Raw genomic sequence first — 23,923 nt, forward strand, 5'->3', positions numbered from 1 at the left:
TTGGGCATACAGAACTTCTTGGAGATCGACTTTGGAGCCGCGCTCGGAGGAAAAGGTTTTTGCACGAACTTCCTGGAATCCAGGTCCTTCAATATTGGTGGTGCTCCTGGGATTTGGTCTATCCTGGAATTGTAGGTTTTCACCTTTTTGTCGTTAGCCTTGATTGTTTTCTCCCCTGATTCTATCCTTTTTGTCAACTCCTCGAGCATATTTATGATCTCTGGGTTAGTCCCCGATTCATGTTCGTTCGACTTTCTGCGACCGGTTCATCCCTGCGGTTGACTTCCTAGGGTGGATCGGGCTCAACCCTGCTCGGTGCACGGCTTTGGTTCTACAATTGAGCTATCGCCGCATTTTGAGCCTGCAACATTTCGAAGATCACCCGTAGACTGATCCCATCTCCTTCGACGTTTTGTGTGTTTCGAGTTGCCGATCAGGCTTCACCACAAACGTTATTTTTGGGGTCGGTACGTAAATTTGCATCGATAGCCACATGTGAATTAGCGTCAATCGGGTCTGCGATCGAAATTTCACTGGAATCAGCATGTGGTACCTCATTTCCGGGCACTATATTATTATTTTCACCTTGATGCCCGGACTCGTAGTCAACATGCAGGGGTGCTGATTGAGAGTTCGACATTTTATATTTTAGCGTGAAATCAAAGACACTTCAAAGAGCAAGTGTAAAGTAGTGTGTGTTAGGAGATTTATATCAAATAACCACTATTATCCTTAGCCCCACAGTGGGTGCCAAACTATTTACACTCAAAATTGGATAATAATTGAATTTATACGTGGCTTTAAGGATACGTGATCTAACTTGATACAAAATGAGAAATCAGATTATATTGAAATTAATGATGAAAAAGTAAATGCAAACCACACAAGTTGAACAATCTTAGCCTTGAAGGTTGATCACCCTTGAGTCAAAAATATTTTAATCGATGCCGGAACAGAATGATGAGATAATAAAAACTAAAAATAATAGTATATTATTTTGGGATGTGTGTCACAATATGTGTAATAAATTATCAGACCCCCATTTATATAGTAGAGGAGTCCTACTCTAGGTGCATTTCTATTAAAGGTAAAAATCTTTTGATTTGCTAATTGCTGGCTCTTTGCCGATATGCGCCGAGATTCCCGCTGTAATATCCGCCCGGTCGCGGATATTTCGATCTTCCATTTGTTATTTTCGAGATCGCTCGAGGCTAAGGTTGAGACCGGACTCAAAGCTCCTCGAGGGTAGGTCTTCCGACCTCAGGTTCTAGCTTGGTGAGACTCGAGGTCAATCTCCAGTCCGTGGTCGCCACGTTCCAAGCCAAATCTACCAAGTTATAGTCAATCTCGATTTCGACCGTATACAATTTACTTTGTAAAATATTTACACTAACAACAAAATTTACTTTTTAAATAACAAATTAATCATTTAAGACAGAAAAGTGAATTTCAAAGAAAAAACTTTTTTAAAAAAAGGAAGAAGAGCACAAAAAATAAAGTGGTGGACTAACGGATGTTGAGGTCCAGAACTCAAAGTGAAAATTTTGATTTGTCTATCATCACAAACAAGAAAAAGAACTAAACGTACCTAACGTAATAGCTTAAGTTTAGAGCATTGACGGTGTCAAAAATATTTAATTTACTCCTTCCAATCAATTTAAACAATAATTGTAGTTCATTCTATTAAGTAGAACTTATTGGTGAATATCTAAAATAAATTGTAAATAACCTAATATAATATGTCGAATTATACTAAAAGAAAACCGGTGCATAAATGCTTTTGTGTTCATGCAGTTTCAGAGAATATTGTAAAAGAAATTCATTATGTTGTCGATTTAAAATTGAAGAGTGACGAAAATTAGCATAGTTTATAAATTTATTGTATAAAATAACCACAATCAAGTAACAAAAAAATATATTGTAACACTTTTCTTTATACTAATTATTTATATAAAAAATTATATAGCATATATTAATAATAAAAAAAATAATAATAAGAAGAATTTAAAATAAATTTGGTGCCTTCAAATTTTTGGGGCCTAAGGCAACTGACTCAATGTCCAAAGCCTTAGAACCGTCCCGGGAGGGAATGCACGAGAATATTTTAGATATTCCATTGCGTCATTAATATTGTTTCCTAAAATATATATTATTCCCATCTATTCAAATTCATGTGATGCACTTTCTTTTTTAGTTTGTCTTAAAAAAGTGATACTTTTCTATACTTAAAATTAATTTAACTTTAAACTTCTCAATTTACCCTTAGTGAGATGATTCATAGCAATACAAATACCTATAGCTTGTTTTAGACTACAAATTTAAAAAATCTCTCTTTTTCTCAAACTCCCACTACCAAAAAAATGCAAATTTCCAACGAAGTCTAACTAGAACTCTTTTTTTTTTTTCAAAAAAGGAAAAAAGATGTCATTTGGAGGAATGTAAACCCTTCATCTATATATTCATCACTAGCTGCAAGCCTGCTCGGTTGTTCGTTTTTAAATCTTATGTTAGTTTATTATAAGAATAGCGTTATTGGGTGTTACGTTGTTCGTTTTTAAATCCTATATTAGTTTATATTATCCAAACAATGAAGTGTTAAGCTGGGTTTGATCATAATATGATCAAGTTGGCAGCTATATATGTTGTACACTCATCCAGAGAAGAATTCAAATTAATATGATATTAATATCATCAGATTCTGATAAATGGCACGGCCACTTTTGCAATTAGAGAGGACTCCTCTTGAGATACATAATAAATATAATTGGGAGACCATTGAGTTCAATTGTTTATTGACTTTCTCTTTGTGTTATATCGAGGAAATGATCTTTTATAAACAATTACAATTTACATAGAAGGAAGTGATTCTACAAAAATATATTCTGTTTTATTTACCGTCTCTTCATTATATATTTTAATAATTTCATGTAAAAAAAGATCTTATAATTAAAAAAAAAATTAATGGACCATAAAATCAAGAAAAGACCAAGAATTACCAAAAAGTTTAACAAGGCGCGAAGCTTTCTTAATAAGCCCTTATTAATTAAAAAAAATGGAGCTTAATAGGGCTGGATTTTGTCCCTCAGAATCGAAAGAAAGGATTAAAGGAGATGAAAATATATGGAAGAATGCAATTTCTGGTGGAGGTTTCTTGGGTGGTAATTTCCCTGAATTTGATAGTTTTATACAAGATCAGTTTAATTAATTTTGTAAACCAGTATTTTTGTTCTATTGTGTTTTAGTATTTATACTTAATTTGATGATTCTCAAATTATGTTACGTTTTAGAGATCTGTTGAGTGTTGCATATACACATTTTATGTATAGTCATTTACGCATTAAAATGACTGAATGTTACTCACTATTACAGTAACATCACAAAATTATACATTAGAATAACTGAAGTTTACCAATTACAATAGTAACGTCATGAAGCTATTTTTTATCACGTTAAAATAATTGAGATTTACTTAATATATAGAATAGCAAAGTCATAAAACTGCCCCCATTTTATAAGTAAAGTCACCTTGACCGTTATAGTAGGTAAAGTTTATTAACATTACTGTTATAATGAATAAAATTAAGTTAGTTTAATGTGATAAAAAATAATTTTATGACTTACTGCTATAATAGATAAAATTCGATGATCATACGTGCAACTAACCCTTCTACTTTCTTTGTTTTCTTTCATTTCCAAGATTTATTTTGTTCTTTTTGTTGTTATCTCTTAAATGCTTTGCTAGGCTTTTGTTTCTCTACATATAATACCAACTCTCACAACAACTTCGTATTTATTATACTAAACATCAACCACTACTTCAACGTCAAGAAGAACCCAATCAAGAGATAAGCACAAAATTCACAATGAATTTAGCTAATATATCATGTCTGCAGTAGGTTACCTATCTTATTTTCGATGTTCTTGATTCCACTCATTATGAAGAGTTACCTCAAGTTACCTTTTAAATGACGGAATAGAGTAAAAAATTTCTTTACACTGTCAATGTATAAAAGTTAAAATCTTTTACGATTCCTTTAGTGACATTAATCTATACAACACTTGGTGAGAAAAATGAAGCAAATGACCCGGTTCTTTCAGAGTAGTTGAGCTCCCCATTCTCGTATTAAGATAATGGTTCTGGATCAGGGGCTGGATCCAACCTTGTTAAAACCTCGGGTTCTCCTGCAGAGTTCCTTACTATCTGTTTTTCAAACAACCAACATCAGAAATTAATATGAACTTTTGGGTTCAATGCACTATCATAAGAATTGGCATACAATTGCAGTAATTACTTTATATACACAAACTGCAGATTCAAACGCAAATATTCAAGTGCATAAATCCATCCAAGTATTCCTTATATCTTGTCAGTTCTACATTATAAAAGTACTCAGTTATCAATATAGTGAAGAAGTTACATGTAGTTGTGGCTATGTTTCGCCATTTATGAAAGCATTGATGCATTTCATGTCTGTAAGATAGTTTGTTATTTTGAATTTGGCAAGTGTGGGATTGTTCCCACATCGGAAGAGAGAAGTCTCTTTTGGAGCCTTATTAGCACTTGCCACTTTCATGTCTTTGATTTTAGGACACATACTTTTGTCTGTTTGTGAAACAAGACACCTTTTCGCAAAGGAACAGTTGTGATTTCTAGAAAAATCACAAGTATTATACAAGCTTTGTTGTATCCTGAAGAGTATCATTTTGTATTTCCCCGAATACAGTCGATTTTCACGCCTCAAAGCCATTCTGTTTATTATTTTCGTATTCTTTTCTAACAATGTCCACTAATGGGAGCATTTCTAGTCTGATACCCATCCTGAATTAATAAAGCAGCTTATAAAACTAATTGAAGTGGACTTACCAGGATCTCTTCATCAAGGTAAGAAATCATAATGAGTCTTTGAAACGCCTCACCTGTAAAAAGTAACTAGGAGTATTATATGTGACTAAAATAGTAACACAAATATTACGTTAGAAAAGGTTAAACAAGTCAGCCTTCTAAGATGCCACGATAGACCTTGCCAAGCAGTTGAAGGAACTGAACAACCAGGACGAGAAATCTGACTGGAATCAAGTATATTATCTTACACTTTAATGCAGAACAATGAATTTAACTACTCAAGATTCTGAAAACAACAAGAAGTGAAATAAAGACTCAAGATTCCGGACAAAAGTGGGAAGGTTCAAAAGATAAATCACCCTCATACATTATTATTTTTAGAAAAAGAAACATCACTCTTATATGTTAATAAGCTTAAATATGCTTGTGAAGGTGCATTATTGCACATTTAGCTCTTATCAAGATACACTATCTTAGTCTAAATGGCTTAGGATTAGTCCTTAGTTGATAACAAAGACCAAATCCTAAAGAGATATTAAATGCTTACCAAGAGGAATTTTCAACCCACTGGACACAGTATCTTTGATGGGAACAGGAAGTTGCTGGAGAGTGCTAACAGCCTGACCGAAAGCACCTCTTAGTTGCTCAGGGACGGTGTCCTCATTTACCTTCGGAGTTTCAAATATCCCTTCAACATATTCCTCTTTCATTCGAAGAGGTCCCTCAACAGAAAACTTGCTGGAGAGAACAAATCTACCTTCGATCTGCATTCCACCGTCATCATATTTGTCGTTGCTAATATTCAATGATCAGAAATATATGCAACTACTTTTCCTGATGACCAGAAATAATTATGAAGCAGCTCCTCGAGGCCTTGACTAAGTTGAGCCAAGCTGGACTAACTTGCTTAGGCCAATCAGGGCTAAGGTAATTCTTCTTACTTAGAAGTATTAGGGCTAAGCTTTGAGTGTCAGGCTAACTGAGCATGAGCATTTAGGTTCAGAACTTAGTGTAAACCAAGGAATACTCAGCCCTTTAAATTGCTTAATAGAAAACTTATTCAATAATTTACAATATGTTTGTGCGGCCTAGCGGTCAATGATTTCCGACGGCCTTCATTCTAGTTGAGGCAAAATAGTCAGGTTATTTCATCTCATTTACCTAATAATTTTTTCTTATAAGGCTCCCATATGCCTAATCCTTGGTGAAGAGAGCACCAGTTACTACAGCACATTTGATTATGTTGCTTCTTTGTTTCCTGATACTACGCCGCTAATGTCAAAGTATCAAGCTTTTCTTACGCATATTGCATTTGTTATAATCCAAATAAGGGGCTAGCTGTTAGCTTACAACATCATGTCAATCAAATGTCTATCAGTTCTTTACTCTTTAACTTTTTCCATCATTAATATTTGCTAGTTCCTTTTCGCCGTTCTTCTTTGTCCTCATCAATCCTTTGTTGCTTGATTATTTTCCATAGTTTTACAGTACACGAAGCACCGATTACCAATAACTGTGAAGTAAAGGAAGGAAAGAAAACTAGAATGCAGGCTAGAGTCCAGTTCTTGCACTGCATTGACTAAGAAAGCATAACAAACTCCATTGCTATCCTTTTCATTCCACCTTCTAATTAGTAAAGAGAAAATTCTTTTCTGTTTGACCATAACATATGTTCTGCATATGAAATGTATTGAGATAGATGAGTTACCGAATTCAGTAATTTCACATGCGCAATAGCAGTCCCGTATACATTTCTGATTAGCAGATCTAATTTTGATAGATTTGCCAGTGTCGGAGGAATTCTCCTGCAACAGCACAATATTCGTATATTAGCAGTTATTTGAATCAAACTGAACTATAACAAAATCCAGTGCATAATATTTAATATAACCGGATGTAATCCACCAAAGAAAAAGAATACTTGCCCAAATAAAAGTCTGGTAGCCAAGAACACTGGACTTGCAGCTCCAAACCACTCAAAATTCCATCGACCTTCCAAATAGGGAGACCTGGATAGCTGAAAACACAAGTAAATTATCTTATCAAGAATCTTGAACAAATGATGTTGCTCAGTCAGATTATAAAACCTTACGTTGTTGGTCGAGTTGTCGGATTAAGTCTCTCAAGGGCAATGATCCTCTCGTTCACATCAATGCGCTGTACATCTGTTGTCCTCCCAGTGACTACTGCCTCAAAACCTCCAGCATCTTTCAACTGTTGTAGAATGAAAAACATACACTAGTGTTTAAGGGACAAATACTCAGAATGCCACTATTACTATTTGGCGAGTCTACCATTTTTTCTTTCAAATATTTTCCAGTTTAGGGAGAACAACATACTTTGTGACACATAGAATAGATACGAATTAAATATAAAAACTGCACTTGTACCAGTGATTGTTTTAGTATTAGGAACCCAATTAGGAATATAAAAGTTGGACCAAATAATGTTTATCAACAAATTACCCATAATTACTAAATAAATGATCATAACAGCATAAAACTTAAAGTCACAAAAGTAAACTATAAAGTGTAAGGAAATTGGAAAAGGCACATTAATGACTCACAGCAAGAAGTAAAGATTCTTTAGCTGAAAGTCTTTCCATTTCTTTAGCAAAAGGGGAAGAAGCTCCTTCTACTACCCCACTCATGGCTCTGCAAATTCTCAATTTCTTTCGGGCATTTCGGTAATTTTCTGAGAAACTGATGGTAGAAAGTGCAGAAGGAGAAGAAGGGGGTGGAAACGACGACGACGTATACAGTGGACGCTGGCATGAAAATGGAAGTGACAAGTTTTGAGTTAAAATTGCCATTAAAAATGGAAGAATGGACTGAAAGAGAGTGAATTTGATTAGTGAGTATTTTGGAATGGAATTTATAATGTGGCTCTGTTGAAAGTTGAAACTGGTCTCTTCTCAAGATTAAATTCTAGACGTCTCTACTACTTGTTTCTAGTGTTATTCTTTGAAACTGAACTTCCTCATGGGTCCATCTCCCTCACCCACCTCTTATTTGTTTTTTAAAAAAAAAAGTTTTTACCTATTTTTATTTTGTCATGAAAACATTATTGAAAGGAGTTTGGAACTAATAGTCTAACTAGTGCTTAAGAAAATATATTTATGAAAAAGTGAACGGAAAAGGCCTAAAATATCTCTATCGTTTGTTAAATAATTTACAGGTACCCTCCATTGATCTATCCGTCCAAAAAAACATACGAAATTAATGTAGTATTTATTGTTTACTACACCCCAAAGAAAGTCATAGGCTAAAAGAATGGGTTAATGTATTTTTATGACCCAGATAAGAAAATCTACAGTCGGATCAGGTAGGTATATCGAAATAAGACCCATTTTTCGTTTCAGCCTGAGATTGTTATGTGGTTTCGTACAAAGTCAACACGTCATTAAATTGAAGGCACGCAGGTTCTGTCGTCAGACGTAGGGGTGTTGGCAATTTTATTAACAGAATTAACGTCGTGCGCTTTTTTGGACGGAAAGATAGACGGAGGGTACATGTAAAACATTTAACAAACGATAACGGTAGTTTAAACCATTTCGACAAAAATTGACGTAAAAAAACGAAGATGTATGTTTGACTTTGGTTTAGTTTGATTTTAATTTGAAAAAGTTCACAATATTTGATTTTATTTGGTATTAAAGAGGAAAATTGAACCAAACAGGCGATATGTATACTTGTAGAGCTGGCAATATCAAAGAACTCGGCCTTCGGCGGTATTGACATTGTGGCTCTGGGTTTTCCTGAAAAGTGGAAATGAAAGAGAGCCCAGAATTAGTTTGTGGCTTCCTCAATCTACAGGACAAAAACCCAGATGATATCACTTATATGGCTTTGAACATTATCATGTGAAAGAAGAATTAATCTAAATACCCGCCCACCTAATCTCTTAAATTTAAAAAAAAAAATTATATGTTATAACTAAATAATGCACCCTATTTATTATAAACCAAAATACTTTAAAAATATTATATTTATAGCACTTTTAATATTTTATATCAAAGCACAAATATATACAATTGATCCCTCAACTTTTCCCCCAACCATCTCTATTATCCCTCAACTCTCTCTCCTTTTTTCCTAACCCCCCCCCCCCCCCCCCTCCTCTCCTTGTATTTCTTTGGCCGTCGTCCAGCTCTACCGGAGCCCAACCAAACACCGTCTCTCTCTCTCTCTCCTTCTCCATCTCCACCATCAGATCCAGCCACCTCTCTCTCTTTCTTCCCTTCTCTCATCTCCACCATTAGATACAGATCTAAAAATCATGAAGTCGCGATTGGTCCAATAAAAGCAGCGAAAATAATGGAGGAGGAAGATTAGAGGAGTCACCAGATCTGAATCTAACAGAGATGCCGGAATCCATGGCTTCTTCTCCTTCTTTGTATCTCATAAATGAGTGTATTCGTCTAACCGAATTTGGTAGATACATTGTGATAGTGTATTCTCAGATTTGGTCGAATTTTTATTCTTCTCCATTTTTAGTTTTAATATAATATATACAGTATTTTGCTTGGTCGGAAGACGCCATCTCCGGGGAACTTTCTTCTCTTCTTTGCTATTGAGTCACATACAATGATACAAATATACTCAAATTTGAATGTATTCTGTATTTGTCAATGTAAATACATTTTATTTTTATGTAAGTTTGCTTGTATTTATGTATTCCGAAGGATATTTTTTGTAGCAGGTCCCTGTATTTTTAAAGTTTTTGTTACTTGAATACAACTGAATTAAATATAGTGAATTGAATACAGTGTAAAAGTAGCTACGAATGAATACTGTGAATTGAATACAACCGAATATCACCGAATTTGTGATTTTTTATTGTTTGAATACAGTGAAATTGAATACAATAAAATTAAATACAATATAAAATAGTAAAGAGTGAATATGTTAGGACCGAAAAATCAGGCGTTATGCGGAAGCTAGTAAAGCAATACCTGAACGGCGATAAATCCAACAACAAAAGAGAATATACCAAAAGAGACACAAATATTTAACGTAGTTCGGTCAATTGACCTACGTCCACAGATAGAGATGAGCAGTCCATTATATAAAAGAGAATACAAAATATCGAGAGAGCAACCTCACGAAGAGGCAAACACAAGTGACACACTAACACTTATCCCGTAAAATTCTCCCCCTAAACACGACTCTCAAACCCTATATGGCTACATTGTGGATGCTACTGAATGAGAAGGAAGGATCCTCAATTTATAGAAGTCCAAACCTTTTCCTACAAGAAAAAAGACTAGCCAAACATGAAAGAATTATAGTTTCCTTCTACAAAAAGAAAAATCCTATTATGGTAAATATGTTGCCCTTTCCTTCAAGAGATAGAAAAATCAAATATGGTAGAAAATCAAGACAAACACCTAACAGTTCTCCCCCTTGGCCTAAATTTTCTGATAAAAAACACTTGATTCACCTTATTCACATAATCTTCAACAGGCCGCATCTCCAAATCTCCACTGCAAAGTTTGTCTCAACGTGCGTAGCACTCGGGGTCAAATTTCTCAGACAAAAATCACGATTATCGTCAAATATGTTGCGGCTAGAACTGAACCCGCCAAGATGAACCTGTCTTGAACCTCGCTCTGATACCACTTGTTAGGACCGAAAAAATCAGGTGTTATGCGGAAGCTAGTAAAGCAACACCTGAACGACGATAAATCCAACAATAAAAGAGAATATACCAAAAAAGACACAAATATTTAACGTGGTTCGGTCAATTGACCTACGTCCATAGATGGAGATGAGCAATCCATTATATAAAAGAGAGTACAAAATATCGAGAGAGCAACCTCACGAAGAGGCAAACACAAGTGACATACTAACACTTGTCCCGTAAAGTTCTCCCCCTAAACACGACTCTCAAATCCTATATGGCTACATTGTGGATGCTACTGAATGAGAAGAAAGGATCCTCAATTTATAGAAGTCCAAACCTTTTCCTACAAGAAAAGAAACTAGCCAAACATGGAAGAATTATAGTTTCCTTCTACAAAAAGGAAAACTCAACTATAGTAAATATGTTGCCCTTTCCTTCAAGAGATAGGAAAATCAAATATGGTAGAAAATCAGGACAAACACCTAACAGAATATAGCTGAATTGAATACAGTGTATCCAACCGAATTGAATACGGCGGTATATACCCTATTTTTCTTAATTTTTTTGTTGTTTAAATATAATTGAATTCAGTACAATATAAAATATATAAGAACGAATACATCTGAATTGAATACAGTATATACAACTGAATTGAATACAATGCTATACATCCCATGTCAAGCAATTAGTAGCTACGGAATGTAATAAGCATTATAGCTATGTCCGGTAATAAGCCTCCAAACAATAGTCATTTCTAAAAGTTCCCTAACTTAAAATAGCTGGCAGATGTATAATAGATGTTATAATTTGATAGAAACTAAGGGTCCACCAAACTATATAGAGAACCAGGCTCTCTATTAGTTTTCACAGAACGCACGCACACAACAGTAAGTAAACGACACAGTAGAGTTTTACGTGAAAAACTCCCAGCTCATGGGATTAAAAATAACGACCTACCCTTGTAGGATTTTAACTTCACTACTGAGCAAATTTCATATTACAAACTGTTATAAACTAGGAATTAACCTCTTAATCCCTCACTAACTTGTAACAACTCTATTACAATCCCCTTTGTAATAACTCTATTACAAAGCTTACAACTCGACTAACTCTAGCCCAGACACAAACACATGATTTATGATTTTACAAAGGGCTCCTACACAATGCTTCTAACTGAGCTAAGTAGGAATTACAAGTAAATTACTTTGACAAAGGTGCTACACAACTAAGGACATATGATGACTCAATGTAGGAAACTGGTACTTTATTATGTTGCTCTTTATTCTTGACGCCTTGAATGTCACGTGCAGGTTGGCAATACACTTGAGAGAAAGCTTGATGAATTTTGGAGTGTGCAAGTGTTTTTTGTCTTTCCTTCATGTTAATATTGCATAAGTGACATCACTTGAATGATGTAAGCATGTTTGGTACAAAGGCATTCCCCATAAAGTGACTGCTCCACTGTTTGTACGGTTGCGTGTGTGCAAAGGAACAGTTGCAGTCACTTTACAGCTGTGGGGAGTTGACCGGTACTGTGAGCAAGAGAACTTATATCGATTTGTTCCTTATGTTGTTTCTTGGACTCTAAAAGTTGGAGCATGTCCCAGACTTGAGACTTGTTGATCTTGAGCACTCAGAGGATGTGGAACAGGTTCCCCATCTGGTTCTTAACATTAAGTTTGTCAGATCATCAAAACATAGCAGGACACATAACTTATCAATTTTTCCTTTTTGATGATGACAAACTTGTAATTGAAATTCCCCCTAAGCATGTGTTGTTCCACCCTTTGTTCCCCCTCAATTACTTTTCCCTCTTTTGGCATCATAAAAAGATTAGGCACAAGCAATAAGCAAAAAAGAAAGTCTAGCCTAGTTAACTCGTGCCACATGTGTGCACACAATCATGACTAAAAACATAGCAGAAGAGCAAGATATGCACAACAAAAGGACGAGAAATTCATTAATTTTGGAAATAAACAGGGTCAGTTCCATTGTTACACAATCACCACAAAATAAAAACAGCCAAAAAAAAAGTACCAGTCAGCAAACATAACCAAACATAGGAAATAGAAACAACTTGAACTTGAACTTGACACTGGGAAGGGAATGACTCTAAGGAGCACTGGAAGAGGGAGGCAGAGAGGAAGAGGCGAGAGTTCTAAGGAGGATATCCATTCGAGCATCTGCTGACCCTTGCTCATTGAGCAACCTCTCCTTCAGGTCCTCAACCTGTTTCTTGAGATCAGCATTTTCTTTGGTCAGGCGAGCAACCTCTGCACTTTGTGAGCTACTAGAACCAGGTGCCTCCTGGGCCTAACTGAGCTGACCCTCAAGGATAACATTCCTTGCCTTCAACTTCAAGGATAACATTCCTTGCCCTCAGTTAGGCCTCCTGGGCCTAACTGAGCTGACCCTCAAGGTGGCCTTTCCCAGGGGAACTTTGAAGAACTCAAAGACTTTGGTGAGAAAAAACCCATAGGACAGTCCATGATTACCATCCTTGAAATCTGCTATCTTTTTCATGTGCTCAATCATGATTCCCGGCAGATTTATAGTGGAGTATGCATCCAGAGCCTCCATGAGGAACAGATCTTCTCGTGATGTAATAGAATGTCTTTCTGCATGAAGGAGCAACACTTTGTTCACCATTTCGAATAGCAGCTGGTATACTGGAAGGAGGGCCTTCTTGTGCACCCGTTCGCCCTATTGGATTGCATCATCATTCAGAATGGCATTTCTGAAGTTTGAAGAGCAAGTCCCTTCAATAGAGGATATACCATAAGTAGGCACTCCCAAGATGGTTTCCAATACAGCCTCATCAATTACAAAGTCAACCCCATTTACCTTCAAGCAGATGTTATCATCCTCAACAGTGAACAGATCGGCATTGAAACTGTGTACCTCGGCCTCATACATTTTGGGACTCTCATGTGTGAACAGATGTGTCCACTGTTGAAATTCACAAATTTCAACCAGTTGTCGCATTCCTGTCAGGTCAAGAATGTCTGGGGCAAAGGTTCTCCCCCAAAGCACCTTCTGTTTTCTTAGATTTTCCCATCCAACATCCTTGGTCACACTAACCTTGGCCTTTTTCGAGGAACCAGGTTCCTTATTGGCGCCAGCCTTTCTATTCACTAATTTTCTAACATTTTTTCCTTTCTCAGTAGATTTCTCAGACGCCTTCTCAGACACATTCTTCTCAGACACATGTTTAGCACACTCTTCAGCCATTTTCTCATCAGACTTGTCCACCGCAATGTTGCTAACTTCCATCACACTCACATATGACTTTTTACTAGATTTTGCAACATCAGATTTTTTGGAGGATTTACGGATCAAAGGATTGGGTTCCTCATCCACCTCATCATCAATATTTACTACAAGAGTTATAGGTATTACCTCAACATGTACTAACTTGCCACCCTTCATCAACCTCCTCCTCTTCTTTTCTTTCTTACTTTTCTTCAGCACTGACTCAAAAGCTTCCTTATTTTTGCAGTCTAGTAGTGGGCCTTTTAGGAGTGAGCGGTTGGGGAGTTGCCCTTTTACTCCTATCACTAATGAAACTCGTAATAGCCATATTATCATAGTCTTTTTCACTCCCTTCATTTTCCTCCTCAGACAGAGATCTCATCTCGGGAGGAAAAATGGCCAATGGCTCAGCATAGAAATGAGAAGAGGGAGCGAGATCAGTACTGACCTGGGGTTCTTTAGAAGAACAGGGAGTTTCGTCCCAAGTAGGAGCATAGGGATCCTCTTGTGTGGAGGGATCGGGTCCCTCAGGAAGTTCCCCAGTAGTACTGTCTGGTGCCAGATTTTCAACAGGCACCAGTTCCCTTCCCTCCACCAGTAGAATATCACCTTCCCCCTTAGACCCATTTATTTCAGACACGCCTTCATACTCACCAACTACACAACCCTCAGCAGCGATTGACAACATATTCTTTATGGCCTCTTGTTCTTTCAAACCCAAGGTAAACTCAGAAGACATGGGAAGAGCATTACCTATAGAATCGACGATATTCAAATCAAGGCATGAGGTAGTCTTTGCCGATTCATCACTGTTACAACCCACTCCTTGCATATCAGAACTTTCTTCTACTGGTCAACTAGAAATTTCCTGATGTTTTTTTCGCCACTGTATCTACTTCTACCATTTTTTTCTGACGAGACAGAAGGAGAGGTCGCTGTCACAAACTTCTTGGGATTTGAAGTTTTACGACTCCGATAAGAACCAGTACTTGATTGGGTTGGGGAAGAAGTGGTAGGTGGTTGTGACTCTTCTTAGGGTTTGGGCTAGAGAGCGTAGGGGTCGTAGACTCTGTTATTATTTCGACGACAAGCGGAGATATAGTGGGGACGATGCTTGGAGCATTTTTGGCTTCAAGATTCTCAAACATAGTGGAGTTTAGTAAGGATTTATGGAAGAAGAAGATGTTTGGTTATTTAAGAGAAACGGAATTTTGGGGTGTTAACAGTTGTGAGAGTGATAGTGTTTGGATATATTAAAAAGTGGTAAGGGACCGGTTGGGAAAGGGTATTAAATTTTCTGGGTAGACGGGTCGTTTTGGAACGGGTATGACTCTTGGATTCCAAAAAGAAAAAAAGGAGCAAGCTGACATTTTAATGACGTGGCACCTTTTTTAGCCGTTAAAAAAATTATGCATAAGAGTGCAGAAGGAACCACTAACATGTGTCACGGGAACCAGGTTCCCTGACAGATTTTGTAAATGTGAGCCTCATCATACTGCAAAACTGCCATATATTAGCTCCTTGTTTGCTCTGTAATTGCCATGCGTGTCTACCTGTAACGGTATAGAAGTGAGTTAGACCTTGCCAGAAAACACTTTTTAGCAGTTTTACCTGTACATTTCTTTCATAGCCAATTATCGAGGGACCAGGTCCTCAGCTTGACTTTATCATCCCTAGTGCAAAACGATTCTTCTCAAAGTGCTCTCTGCTTAGTGCTTTGGTAAAGATATCTGCAATTTGATCTTCTATACTGCAAAACATCATACAAATAAGCCATTTTTCAACATTATCTATGAGGAAATGATGTCGCACGTCAATGTGCTTTGTTCTCTTATGTTGAACTGGATTCTTTGCCATGTTAAGAGCACTGATGTTGTCACATATTAAGGGCACACAATCAGAAAGCACACAAAATCTTCTAGTTGCTGCTTGATCCATAGTAGTTGAGCACAACAAGAGGCAACTGCCACATACTCAACTTCTGCAGTTGAAAAAGCCACTGAGTTTTGTTTCTTGTACCCCATGAAATTAGACATGAACCCAGAAAGTGTGCCATTACAGAAGTGTTTTCCTATCCACCAGATAACCAGCATAATCAGCATCAGCATACCCGATCAAGTCGAAATTGTCTCCTGATGGATAGTAGAGAACCAGGTCTTGCATTCCTTTGAGATACCTAAGGATTCTTTTGGCGGCCTTCAGATGAGATTCCTTTGGATTAGACTGAAACCTAGCACACAGTCCTACACTGAAAATGATATTTAGTATGCTTGCTGTGAGATACAAGAGTGATCCAATGATACCTCTGTACATAATCTCATTCACAGGGGGACCGGGTTCATCCATATCCAGACGAGTGGCAGTGGCAATAAGAGTATAAATAATTATTGAGATTTCCATTTCAAACCTCTTCAGAAGCTCTTTGATGTACTTCTACTTACTTATCATTATGCCCTTAGAAGTTTGCTTGACTTGCAAACCTAAGAAGAACTTCAATTCTCCTATCATGCTCATTTCAAACTCGTTTCCCATGAACGTTGCGAAATCTTCACATAGAGAATAATTTGTTGCACCAAAGATTATGTCGTCAACATAAACTTTCACAATAAGCATGTTCCTCCCCCGTTTCTTCAGAAATAAAGTGTTGTCAATTTTTTCCCTTGTAAAGCCATTTTCTAGAAGAAATTTGGACAACCTTTCATACCATGAATGAGGAGCCTTCTTTAGCCCGTATAAGGCCTTGTCGAGTTTAAAAATATGCTCAGGATGCTTATGATAATCGAAGCTATGTGGTTGCTTGACGAAGGCTTCTTTTTTTAGAAAGCCATTCAGAAATGCACTTTTAACATCCATTTGGAACAATTTGAATTCTATATGAGATGCAAAGGCAATAAGAATTTTGTTGGCCTCCATTCGAGCAACTGGAGAAAAAGTTTCATCATAGTCAATCCCTTCTTCTTGATTATACCCTTGAACTACTAGCCTTGCCTTGTTCCTTGTTGTGTTCCCAAATTTATCAAGTTTGTTTCTAAATACCCACATAGTTTCTATGACAGTTCTGTCAGCAGGTCGAGGAACCAGGTGCCACACATTGTTTCTCTCAAATTAATGAAGTTCATCTTGCATAGCAGTAATCCAGTCAACATCTTTCAATGCTTCTTTGATATTTTTGGGCTCAACTTGAGAAAGAAATGCAGAGAAGGCTAGTGAATTTCTTGACTTTGATCTAGTTTGAATCCCAGAGTCTAGAGGAGTGATCACATTTTGAAGAGGATGTTAACTTTTGTGCTTCCAGTTAGATACCTGAATCTCATTGCGAGAGGATCCAGGTACTTTTGAATGTGGTCCTTGGTTGACGTGAGATCCGCTTCTCAGCTCAGCATCTGGAGTTCCCTGGACAATATCTACCACCATGTTCACAACTTCAGTTGTTATGATTAAGGGACCAGGTTCCTCCACATTAGTTGGAGGTACATATGCACCATCATTATTTGACTCCTTGACATGACTCATCATGTCATCCTTTCCATTTGCCATGTCAATGACTTCTCCAGGAATAGTTGACTGCTCTCCGTCTTGATCCATCTTATCATGTGAATCTTTTTCACATAGGTAGTGAGATTCATCAAAGATTACATGTATGTTTTCCTCAACACATTGAGTTCTTTTGTTGTATACTTTGTAAGCTTTGCTTTGTGAAGAATAGCCTAGAAAGATTCCTTCATCACTTTTGGCATTAAATTTTCCAAGTGCTTCCTTACCATTATTGAGAACAAAACATTTGTAGCCAAATGTCCTCAAATGCGTTAGCTTGGGCTTCCTTCCGTTCAGCAGTTCATACGGGGTTTTGTTCAGGAGGGACCTGATCATGCACTTGTTCACCAAGTAGCACGCAGTGTTGATTGCTTCTGCCCAGAAGCTCTTCGTAATGCCACTGTCAAACAACATTGTTCTTTCCATGTCTTCAAGAGTCCTATTCTTCCCTTCCACAACACCATTTTGTTGAGGTGTTCTTGGAGCTGAAAAATTGTGACTTATGCCATTTCAGCACAGAATTCGTCGAATTTTGCATTGTCAAATTCTGTGCCGTGATCAGATCTTATACACACCAAATTATAGCTCATTTTCACCTGGATCTTCTTCACAAATGCAGCAAATACTGGAAAGGTTTCATCCTTGATTCTGAGAAACAGGGTCCAGGTGAATCTAGAGTAGTCGTCCACTATAACAAAGATGTACTTCTTTCCTCCTCTACTTGGCACCCTCATAGGTCCACACAAATCCATATGGAAGAGATCAAGTGGCCTTGAGGTACTCACTTCCTTTTTGGTCTTGAAAAAAGACCTGACTTATTTTTCTTTTGCACATGCATCACACATCTTGTGATCTTTGAAACTTGACATCGACAGACCACGAATCAGGTCTTTCCTGACCAATTTGTTCAGCAATGTAAAGCTTGCATGACTTAATCTTCTGTGCCATAGCTCAGCATTATCATCAACAGCACTCAGACAAGTGAGATTCCCATTTTGCAAGGACTCAAAGTCTGCAACATAGATATTTTTGTATCTTTTAGCCACGAGAACCACCTCACCAGTCACAAGATTTGTGACCGTGCATATTTTTTACACAAATTATACTTGTTTCCCTTGTCACATATTTGGGAAACACTCAGCAGACTGTACTTCAAGCCGTTCACATAGTACACATTTTCAATTGAGTGAGCAAGAGACTTCCCAATCCTTCCAACTCCCAGAATGTATCCCTTTTTGCCATTTCCAAAAGACACACTCCCTCCTTGCAGGGCTTTAAGTGAAAGGAAATTATTTGTGCTTCCAGTCATGTGTTTAGGGCAGCCACTATCCATGTACCATTTTTGGCTGCTTTCTTTCACTTCTTCCTGCACAAGAAAATCAAGGGTTAGATTTAGGAACCCAAACAAGTTTGGGTCCCTTGTAGTGAGGAAAAGATGAATCAAACTTCTTCTTGTCCAGGCAGGCAATATACATTTTTTAGTGGAGGGACAAAGTTCCTTAGCAGTAGTTACCTTTTCAACAAACACCTTGTTTTTCTGTTGGGACTGAATTCTAGCCTTACAGTTTTCTTTAAAGTGACCAGTGTTGCCACAGTGAGTACAAAGCCAGTTATCAAGGATAGTAACACACTTGCTATGTGGATTGTAGGAAGTCTTTTCTCTTTGGAACCCGACTCCATGTATGTTCCCACCATTGCTTGTATACATGGCAGTAATTGCATCAGAGGACCAGGTCCACTTTAGAGATTTTTCGAGGTCACTTTTAACTCTGTCTAGGTCTTCTTGAAGTTGCATGTTCTTTTCAAGTTCTGCACATAGACTGTCTTTTATAGTTTGGAGTTCATTTTCAAGCTTAATATGTGCCTTACTTGCAACTTCCTTTCCCTTTTAGGTGATCTCATGCCTACCTTCCCTTTTTAGTTCCTCAATTATTTCCTTTAGGTCCACGACTACTACTAATAAGTCATCTCTCTCATGCTCTATGCTAGAAATTCTTTTAGTTAGAGCTTCTTTATCATTTTTAAGCACTCAATGGTATCTTTTGAATCGACCACGACAATCACTAGATCATCCCTCTCATGTTCTATTTCTCCTAATTCCATAATTAATGTATTTTTATCATTTATAAGACTATGATAAGCATCAATTAAAATATTTTCCAAAGATATAAGCTTTTTCTTAGAGTAGGACTTCAAATTTTTATGAACGTCCAGAAAGTTTACCTCATCATCATCATCTTCATCATTTTGCCATCAAGGCAAAGATAGAGTCATATTTAGCTGCTTCACTCTCTACTGCTATCATGGAGCTGTCACCTTGTTCATCATCCTCTCCAGATTTGCTAGACGAGTCTCCCCATGCAGGAAGAGCTTGCTTCACAACATTGTCAGCGACATCCCGGTTCCTCTTGACTGCTTTGTCTGTGTTGTGTTTGTACTGATCTTGCTTGAGGAGGGGGCAATCCTTGATGAAATGTCCTGGCTTCCCACACTTATGACATAGGTCATAGCCTCTTGACTTGCTAGAGCTGCCCCTTTTTGGAATACCTCTATTTTTGCGAACCATTTTCTGAAATCCCTTTGTCAAGTAAGCCATATCAGCATCCTCACCACTTGAGTCGTTTTTGTTTATCTTGAGGACCAGGTTCTTCTCCCTTTTGGGATTTCTTCTCTCATTATCCTTCTTCTTCTTCTTCATTTCATAAGTTTTTAGATTGCCAATGAGTTCATTAATGTCAGCTTCTGCAGATCCTTAGCCTTCGTGATAACATTTACTTTGATTTCCCATAATACGCTGAGTATTTTTTTGACAAGCTTGTTTCTTGGAATGATTTCTCCCAGATAATGGAGCTCATTGATGATAGAAGTGAAGCGAGTGTGCATGTCTTAAATGGACTCATCGTCCTTCATCCTGAATAGCCCATACTCAGTGGTTAGCATATCAATCTTCGACTGTTTGACTTGAGTAGTCCCTTCTGTGCTATTTGGAGAGCTTCCCAGATCTCCTTGGCAGATTGGTAGGCAAAAATCCGGTTATATTCGTCTGGTCCAATACCACATACGAGGATCTTTTTGGCTCGGAAGTTCTTCTCTATAGCCTTTCTGTCAGCATCGTTGTATTCTTTCCTAGTCTTGGGAACTGACACTTCTGGTTCTCCAATGGTCTTCATAGGAATAAAAGAACCATCGCAGATGACATCCCAAAGTTCTGAGACTTCAGCCATGATAAAATCATGCATCCTTGTCTTCCACCATCCATAGTATTGGTCATTAAATCGCGGTGGTCTATAGGTTGAGCTTACATCATTCAAGTGATGTCACTTATGCAATATTAACATGAAGGAAAGGCAAAACAACACTTGCACACTCTAAAATTCATCAAGCTTTCTCTCAACTGTATTGCCAACCTACAAGTGACATTCAAGGCGTCAAGAACAAAAGGCAACATAATAAAGGACCAGTTTCCTGCATTGAGTCATCATATGTCCTTAGTTGTGTAGTACCTTTGTCAAAGTGATTTACTTGTAATTCCTACTTAGCTCAGTTAGAAGTATTTTGTAGGAGACCTTTGTAAAATCATAAATCATGTGTTTGTGTCTTGGCAAGAGTTAGTCGAGTTGTAAGTTTTGTAATAGAGTTATTGCAAAGGGGCTTGTGATAGAGTTGTTACAAGTTAGTAAGGGATTAAGAAGTTAATTCTTAGGTTACAACAGTTTGTAATCTGAAGTTTGCTCAGTAGTGAAGTTGAAATCCTACAAGAGTAGGTCGTGGTTTTTAATCTTGTGAGCTGGAAGTTTTCCACGTAAAACTCTACTGTGTCGTTTACTAACTGTTGTGTGCGTGCGTTCTGTGAAAACTGATAGAGAGCCTGGTTCTCTATGTAGTTTGGTAGACCCTTAGTTTCTAGATTTGAAACTTGTTGATCTTGAGCACTCTGGGGATGTGGAACAGGTTCTCCATCTGGTTCTTAACATTAAGTTTGTCAGATCATCAAAACATAGCAGGACACATAACTTATCATAATTCATGTATAATATATCTATAACTATGTATAATCAATATAATATTATCTATGTATACCGGTAAGAAAAAGTAAAATATTGCATCTGACCGGCTATTTGTATAACAATCTCGTTTGTGAATCATAGCAGTGCACGTGGCTGCTAGCTCTGAAGTGCACAGATAGCCGACTTTGGTGCCATTATTTAAGTTATGTCCTAAGTTTATAAATCTTTGTACGTTTATGGTCTATCCACTTGGGAACAACTTTAAACATGCAATTTCTGAAGTTAGTTTTGACAAAGCCTAACTTCAAATATAATGTCTGAAGTTTCAAGAGGCTGAAGTTCAACCATTTTTTCCAGCACTTCAGCCTATGAAGTTTAGTAATTTTTGCATGATTTCAACTATTTCTATCCGAAGCTCATGTACATATGGCTGAAGTTCAACTTTAGACATTTTTATCTGAAATTATACTAAAGTGAGTAGATATGTAAACGAAATTAAAAATTAGGTATAAGTTAAATTGCGGTATCTGAATATGAATATAGGATAGCCGTAAAAGTTTTACACATACCAAGAGAGTGTTAAAAATTGAAAATTGAAGATAAAGCATTTCATTTTGGTGTTTCAACGAGTCAATTACAAATAGGTCGCATTTACTTGCTGCTGAGTCAGGATGCGTGGAAATAGGTCATATACTCATTATCACGATCCCAATTTCCCTCCGTAGAATGTCGTGATGGCACCTAGTCTTTAAGATTAGGTAAGCCTAACACTTACTGAATTAATGGTAAAATTCAACCAACAACTACTATTAAATATGAAACAAAAGTTTCTATACAAGCCAACAATCCCAAAACTGGTAGTACAAGTCATAAGCTCTACTGAGTTCACTAGAAAATCACTAAGTACAATTGTTCTGGAATAGAATTAAACTGTACAAAGATAACTTCCGAAGGTGACTCTGAGGCATGAGAACGCGACAGCAGGTATATCTTGAAGTCTCCACAGCAATATTTGATCCGCTATCTAATAATCAACATACTCTGAAGTATCTGGATCTGCACAAAAATATGCAGAAGTATAGTATGAGTACACCACGGTCGGTACCTAATAAGTATCAAGACTAACCTCGGTGGAGTAATAACGAGGTACAAGTCAAGACACTCACTAGACAAAATAACCTGTACAACATAGAAGTACAAAACTAAATATGAAAAGCAGAATTCAGTAAATGGCAACAAGAATCAACAAGTGATATAAACAGTAAAGCAATAAGAACACCGTGGAGTATCATTAAAACCTAATAAGGAACACAAAGGACCATCAATTAGTCAAGCCGAACTAATACAAGTTTCACAACGAAATCACTCCGCTTTATCTCATAGTCATAAGTCACGGGGCTCAACCCACCATCATATACTCACAGCACTTCGTGCCCACATCTCACATCACAACCACACGGACAACTCACGTGCCAAAATCTCAATTCGCCCGGGATGATCACAGGCCCACAATCACAATCCGTCCGACATGGTCATAGGCTCACAATCACAATCCGTCTGGCATGGTCACAGGCTTACGATCACAATCCGCCCGACATGGTCACATGCTCAATATCAACATGAAAACAGATAATACGAGAACACATGTGCATGATCAATAAATGTCAAGTTTCATACTCATAAGCTAGTATAAATGGCATGCTACGATGTATGCTTGTGAGAGCGTACTACTGCAGCCCAAGTCAACAAGTAATATCAAAGACATCGAATAGCTCATCGAAACAACAAAAAAAGTCAAACAAGGTGTATGACAAATACAAGGAAAGCACACCATCACACGAAAATCACCAACACAATGTCTCCAAACCATCACACATCATTCCTGACATTGCCACCCTTATCTCTCTGATAGCCACCCGTATCACTCTGCCCTGACATTATCATTAGCTACCCTTATCTCTCCTACAGCCACCCGCATCGCTCCGTATAATAGCCATCATTATCACTCCGTTCAGACAATAACACAATAGTCACCCGTATCACTCCATACATTTAACAACAGTGAGATGTCACCCTTATGCCCCACATAATAACAACGGTGAAATGCCACCCTTATGCTCCGCATAACAACAACGGTGAAATGCCACCCTTATACTCCACAAAACAACAACGGTGAAATACCATCCTTATACTCCACATACCAACAACTAAACCACACAACAATTCACATTTGCTATCATCACAACAACACAACATATCAACCCGTATCACAAGTGCTCGTAGGCTACAACCTTTCCAAAGATTCAACAATATCAATATTTTTACAACAAATAGCCCACGGCTCAACACAACGTATATAGAATCTCAATAACAACAAAATGAATGAAAAAATTAACTCAACAAGGAACAACACCCCTTTAAACACAACTTCAATTAGAATAGATTAATGACTCTCGATAACTTCAATTCCAATTAATTATTTAAGGATAACCTTGATGGTGAAAGTACTTCCATGAAATGAAAAACTTCAGACTCTAGTGTATGAATTGGGCTAACAATGAAGGAGATGGCACGAACTAGTACTACGTCTAAATGCATGAGAACAACCCGGCAACAAAGGATATCATGACGACAATTTTAACTAAGAGTAGCTCCACAATAA

General features: G+C 37.3%; 3 protein-coding genes across 3 annotated transcripts; all 3 read right to left on the minus strand.

Moving 5' to 3' along the window:
- Window positions 1–3,934: 3,934 nt before the first annotated feature.
- LOC104113372 (probable plastid-lipid-associated protein 13, chloroplastic) lies at window positions 3,935–7,826 on the minus strand. Its single transcript, XM_009623509.4, has 7 exons — window positions 7,410–7,826; window positions 6,936–7,057; window positions 6,769–6,852; window positions 6,552–6,648; window positions 5,391–5,607; window positions 4,865–4,917; window positions 3,935–4,201 (listed from the first exon to the last, which is right to left on the minus strand). The coding sequence occupies exons 1-7, from the start codon at window positions 7,653–7,655 to the stop codon at window positions 4,124–4,126; spliced, it is 897 nt and encodes a 298-aa protein (XP_009621804.1). The 5' UTR covers window positions 7,656–7,826; the 3' UTR covers window positions 3,935–4,123.
- A 7,949-nt stretch (window positions 7,827–15,775) lies between these two features.
- Window positions 15,776–16,120, minus strand: LOC138904280 (secreted RxLR effector protein 161-like). The gene has a single exon (XM_070192782.1). The coding sequence runs from the start codon at window positions 16,118–16,120 to the stop codon at window positions 15,776–15,778; it is 345 nt and encodes a 114-aa protein (XP_070048883.1).
- Window positions 16,121–19,496: 3,376 nt separating this feature from the next.
- On the minus strand, window positions 19,497–19,952 carry LOC138904281 (uncharacterized). Its single transcript, XM_070192783.1, has one exon. The coding sequence runs from the start codon at window positions 19,950–19,952 to the stop codon at window positions 19,497–19,499; it is 456 nt and encodes a 151-aa protein (XP_070048884.1).
- Between the last annotated feature and the right edge of the window lie 3,971 nt (window positions 19,953–23,923).

This window comes from Nicotiana tomentosiformis, chromosome 2 (assembly GCF_000390325.3).
Source record: "Nicotiana tomentosiformis chromosome 2, ASM39032v3, whole genome shotgun sequence".
Classification (NCBI taxonomy): Eukaryota; Viridiplantae; Streptophyta; class Magnoliopsida; order Solanales; family Solanaceae; genus Nicotiana; species Nicotiana tomentosiformis.

Coding starts and splice junctions, on each gene's coding strand:
- LOC104113372 (XM_009623509.4), bottom strand. CDS start 7,655: ATGGCAATTTTAACTCAAAACTTGTCACTTCCATTTTCATGCCAGCGT. Junction 7,058..7,409: donor AAGAATCTTTACTTCTTGCT/GTGAGTCATTAA, acceptor ATTCTACAACAG/TTGAAAGATGCTGGAGGTTT. Junction 5,608..6,551: donor ATGTGAAATTACTGAATTCG/GTAACTCATCTA, acceptor GGTGGAATGCAG/ATCGAAGGTAGATTTGTTCT.
- LOC138904280 (XM_070192782.1), bottom strand. CDS start 16,120: ATGGAAATCTCAATAATTATTTATACTCTTATTGCCACTGCCACTCGT.
- LOC138904281 (XM_070192783.1), bottom strand. CDS start 19,952: ATGAAGAAGAAGAAGAAGGATAATGAGAGAAGAAATCCCAAAAGGGAG.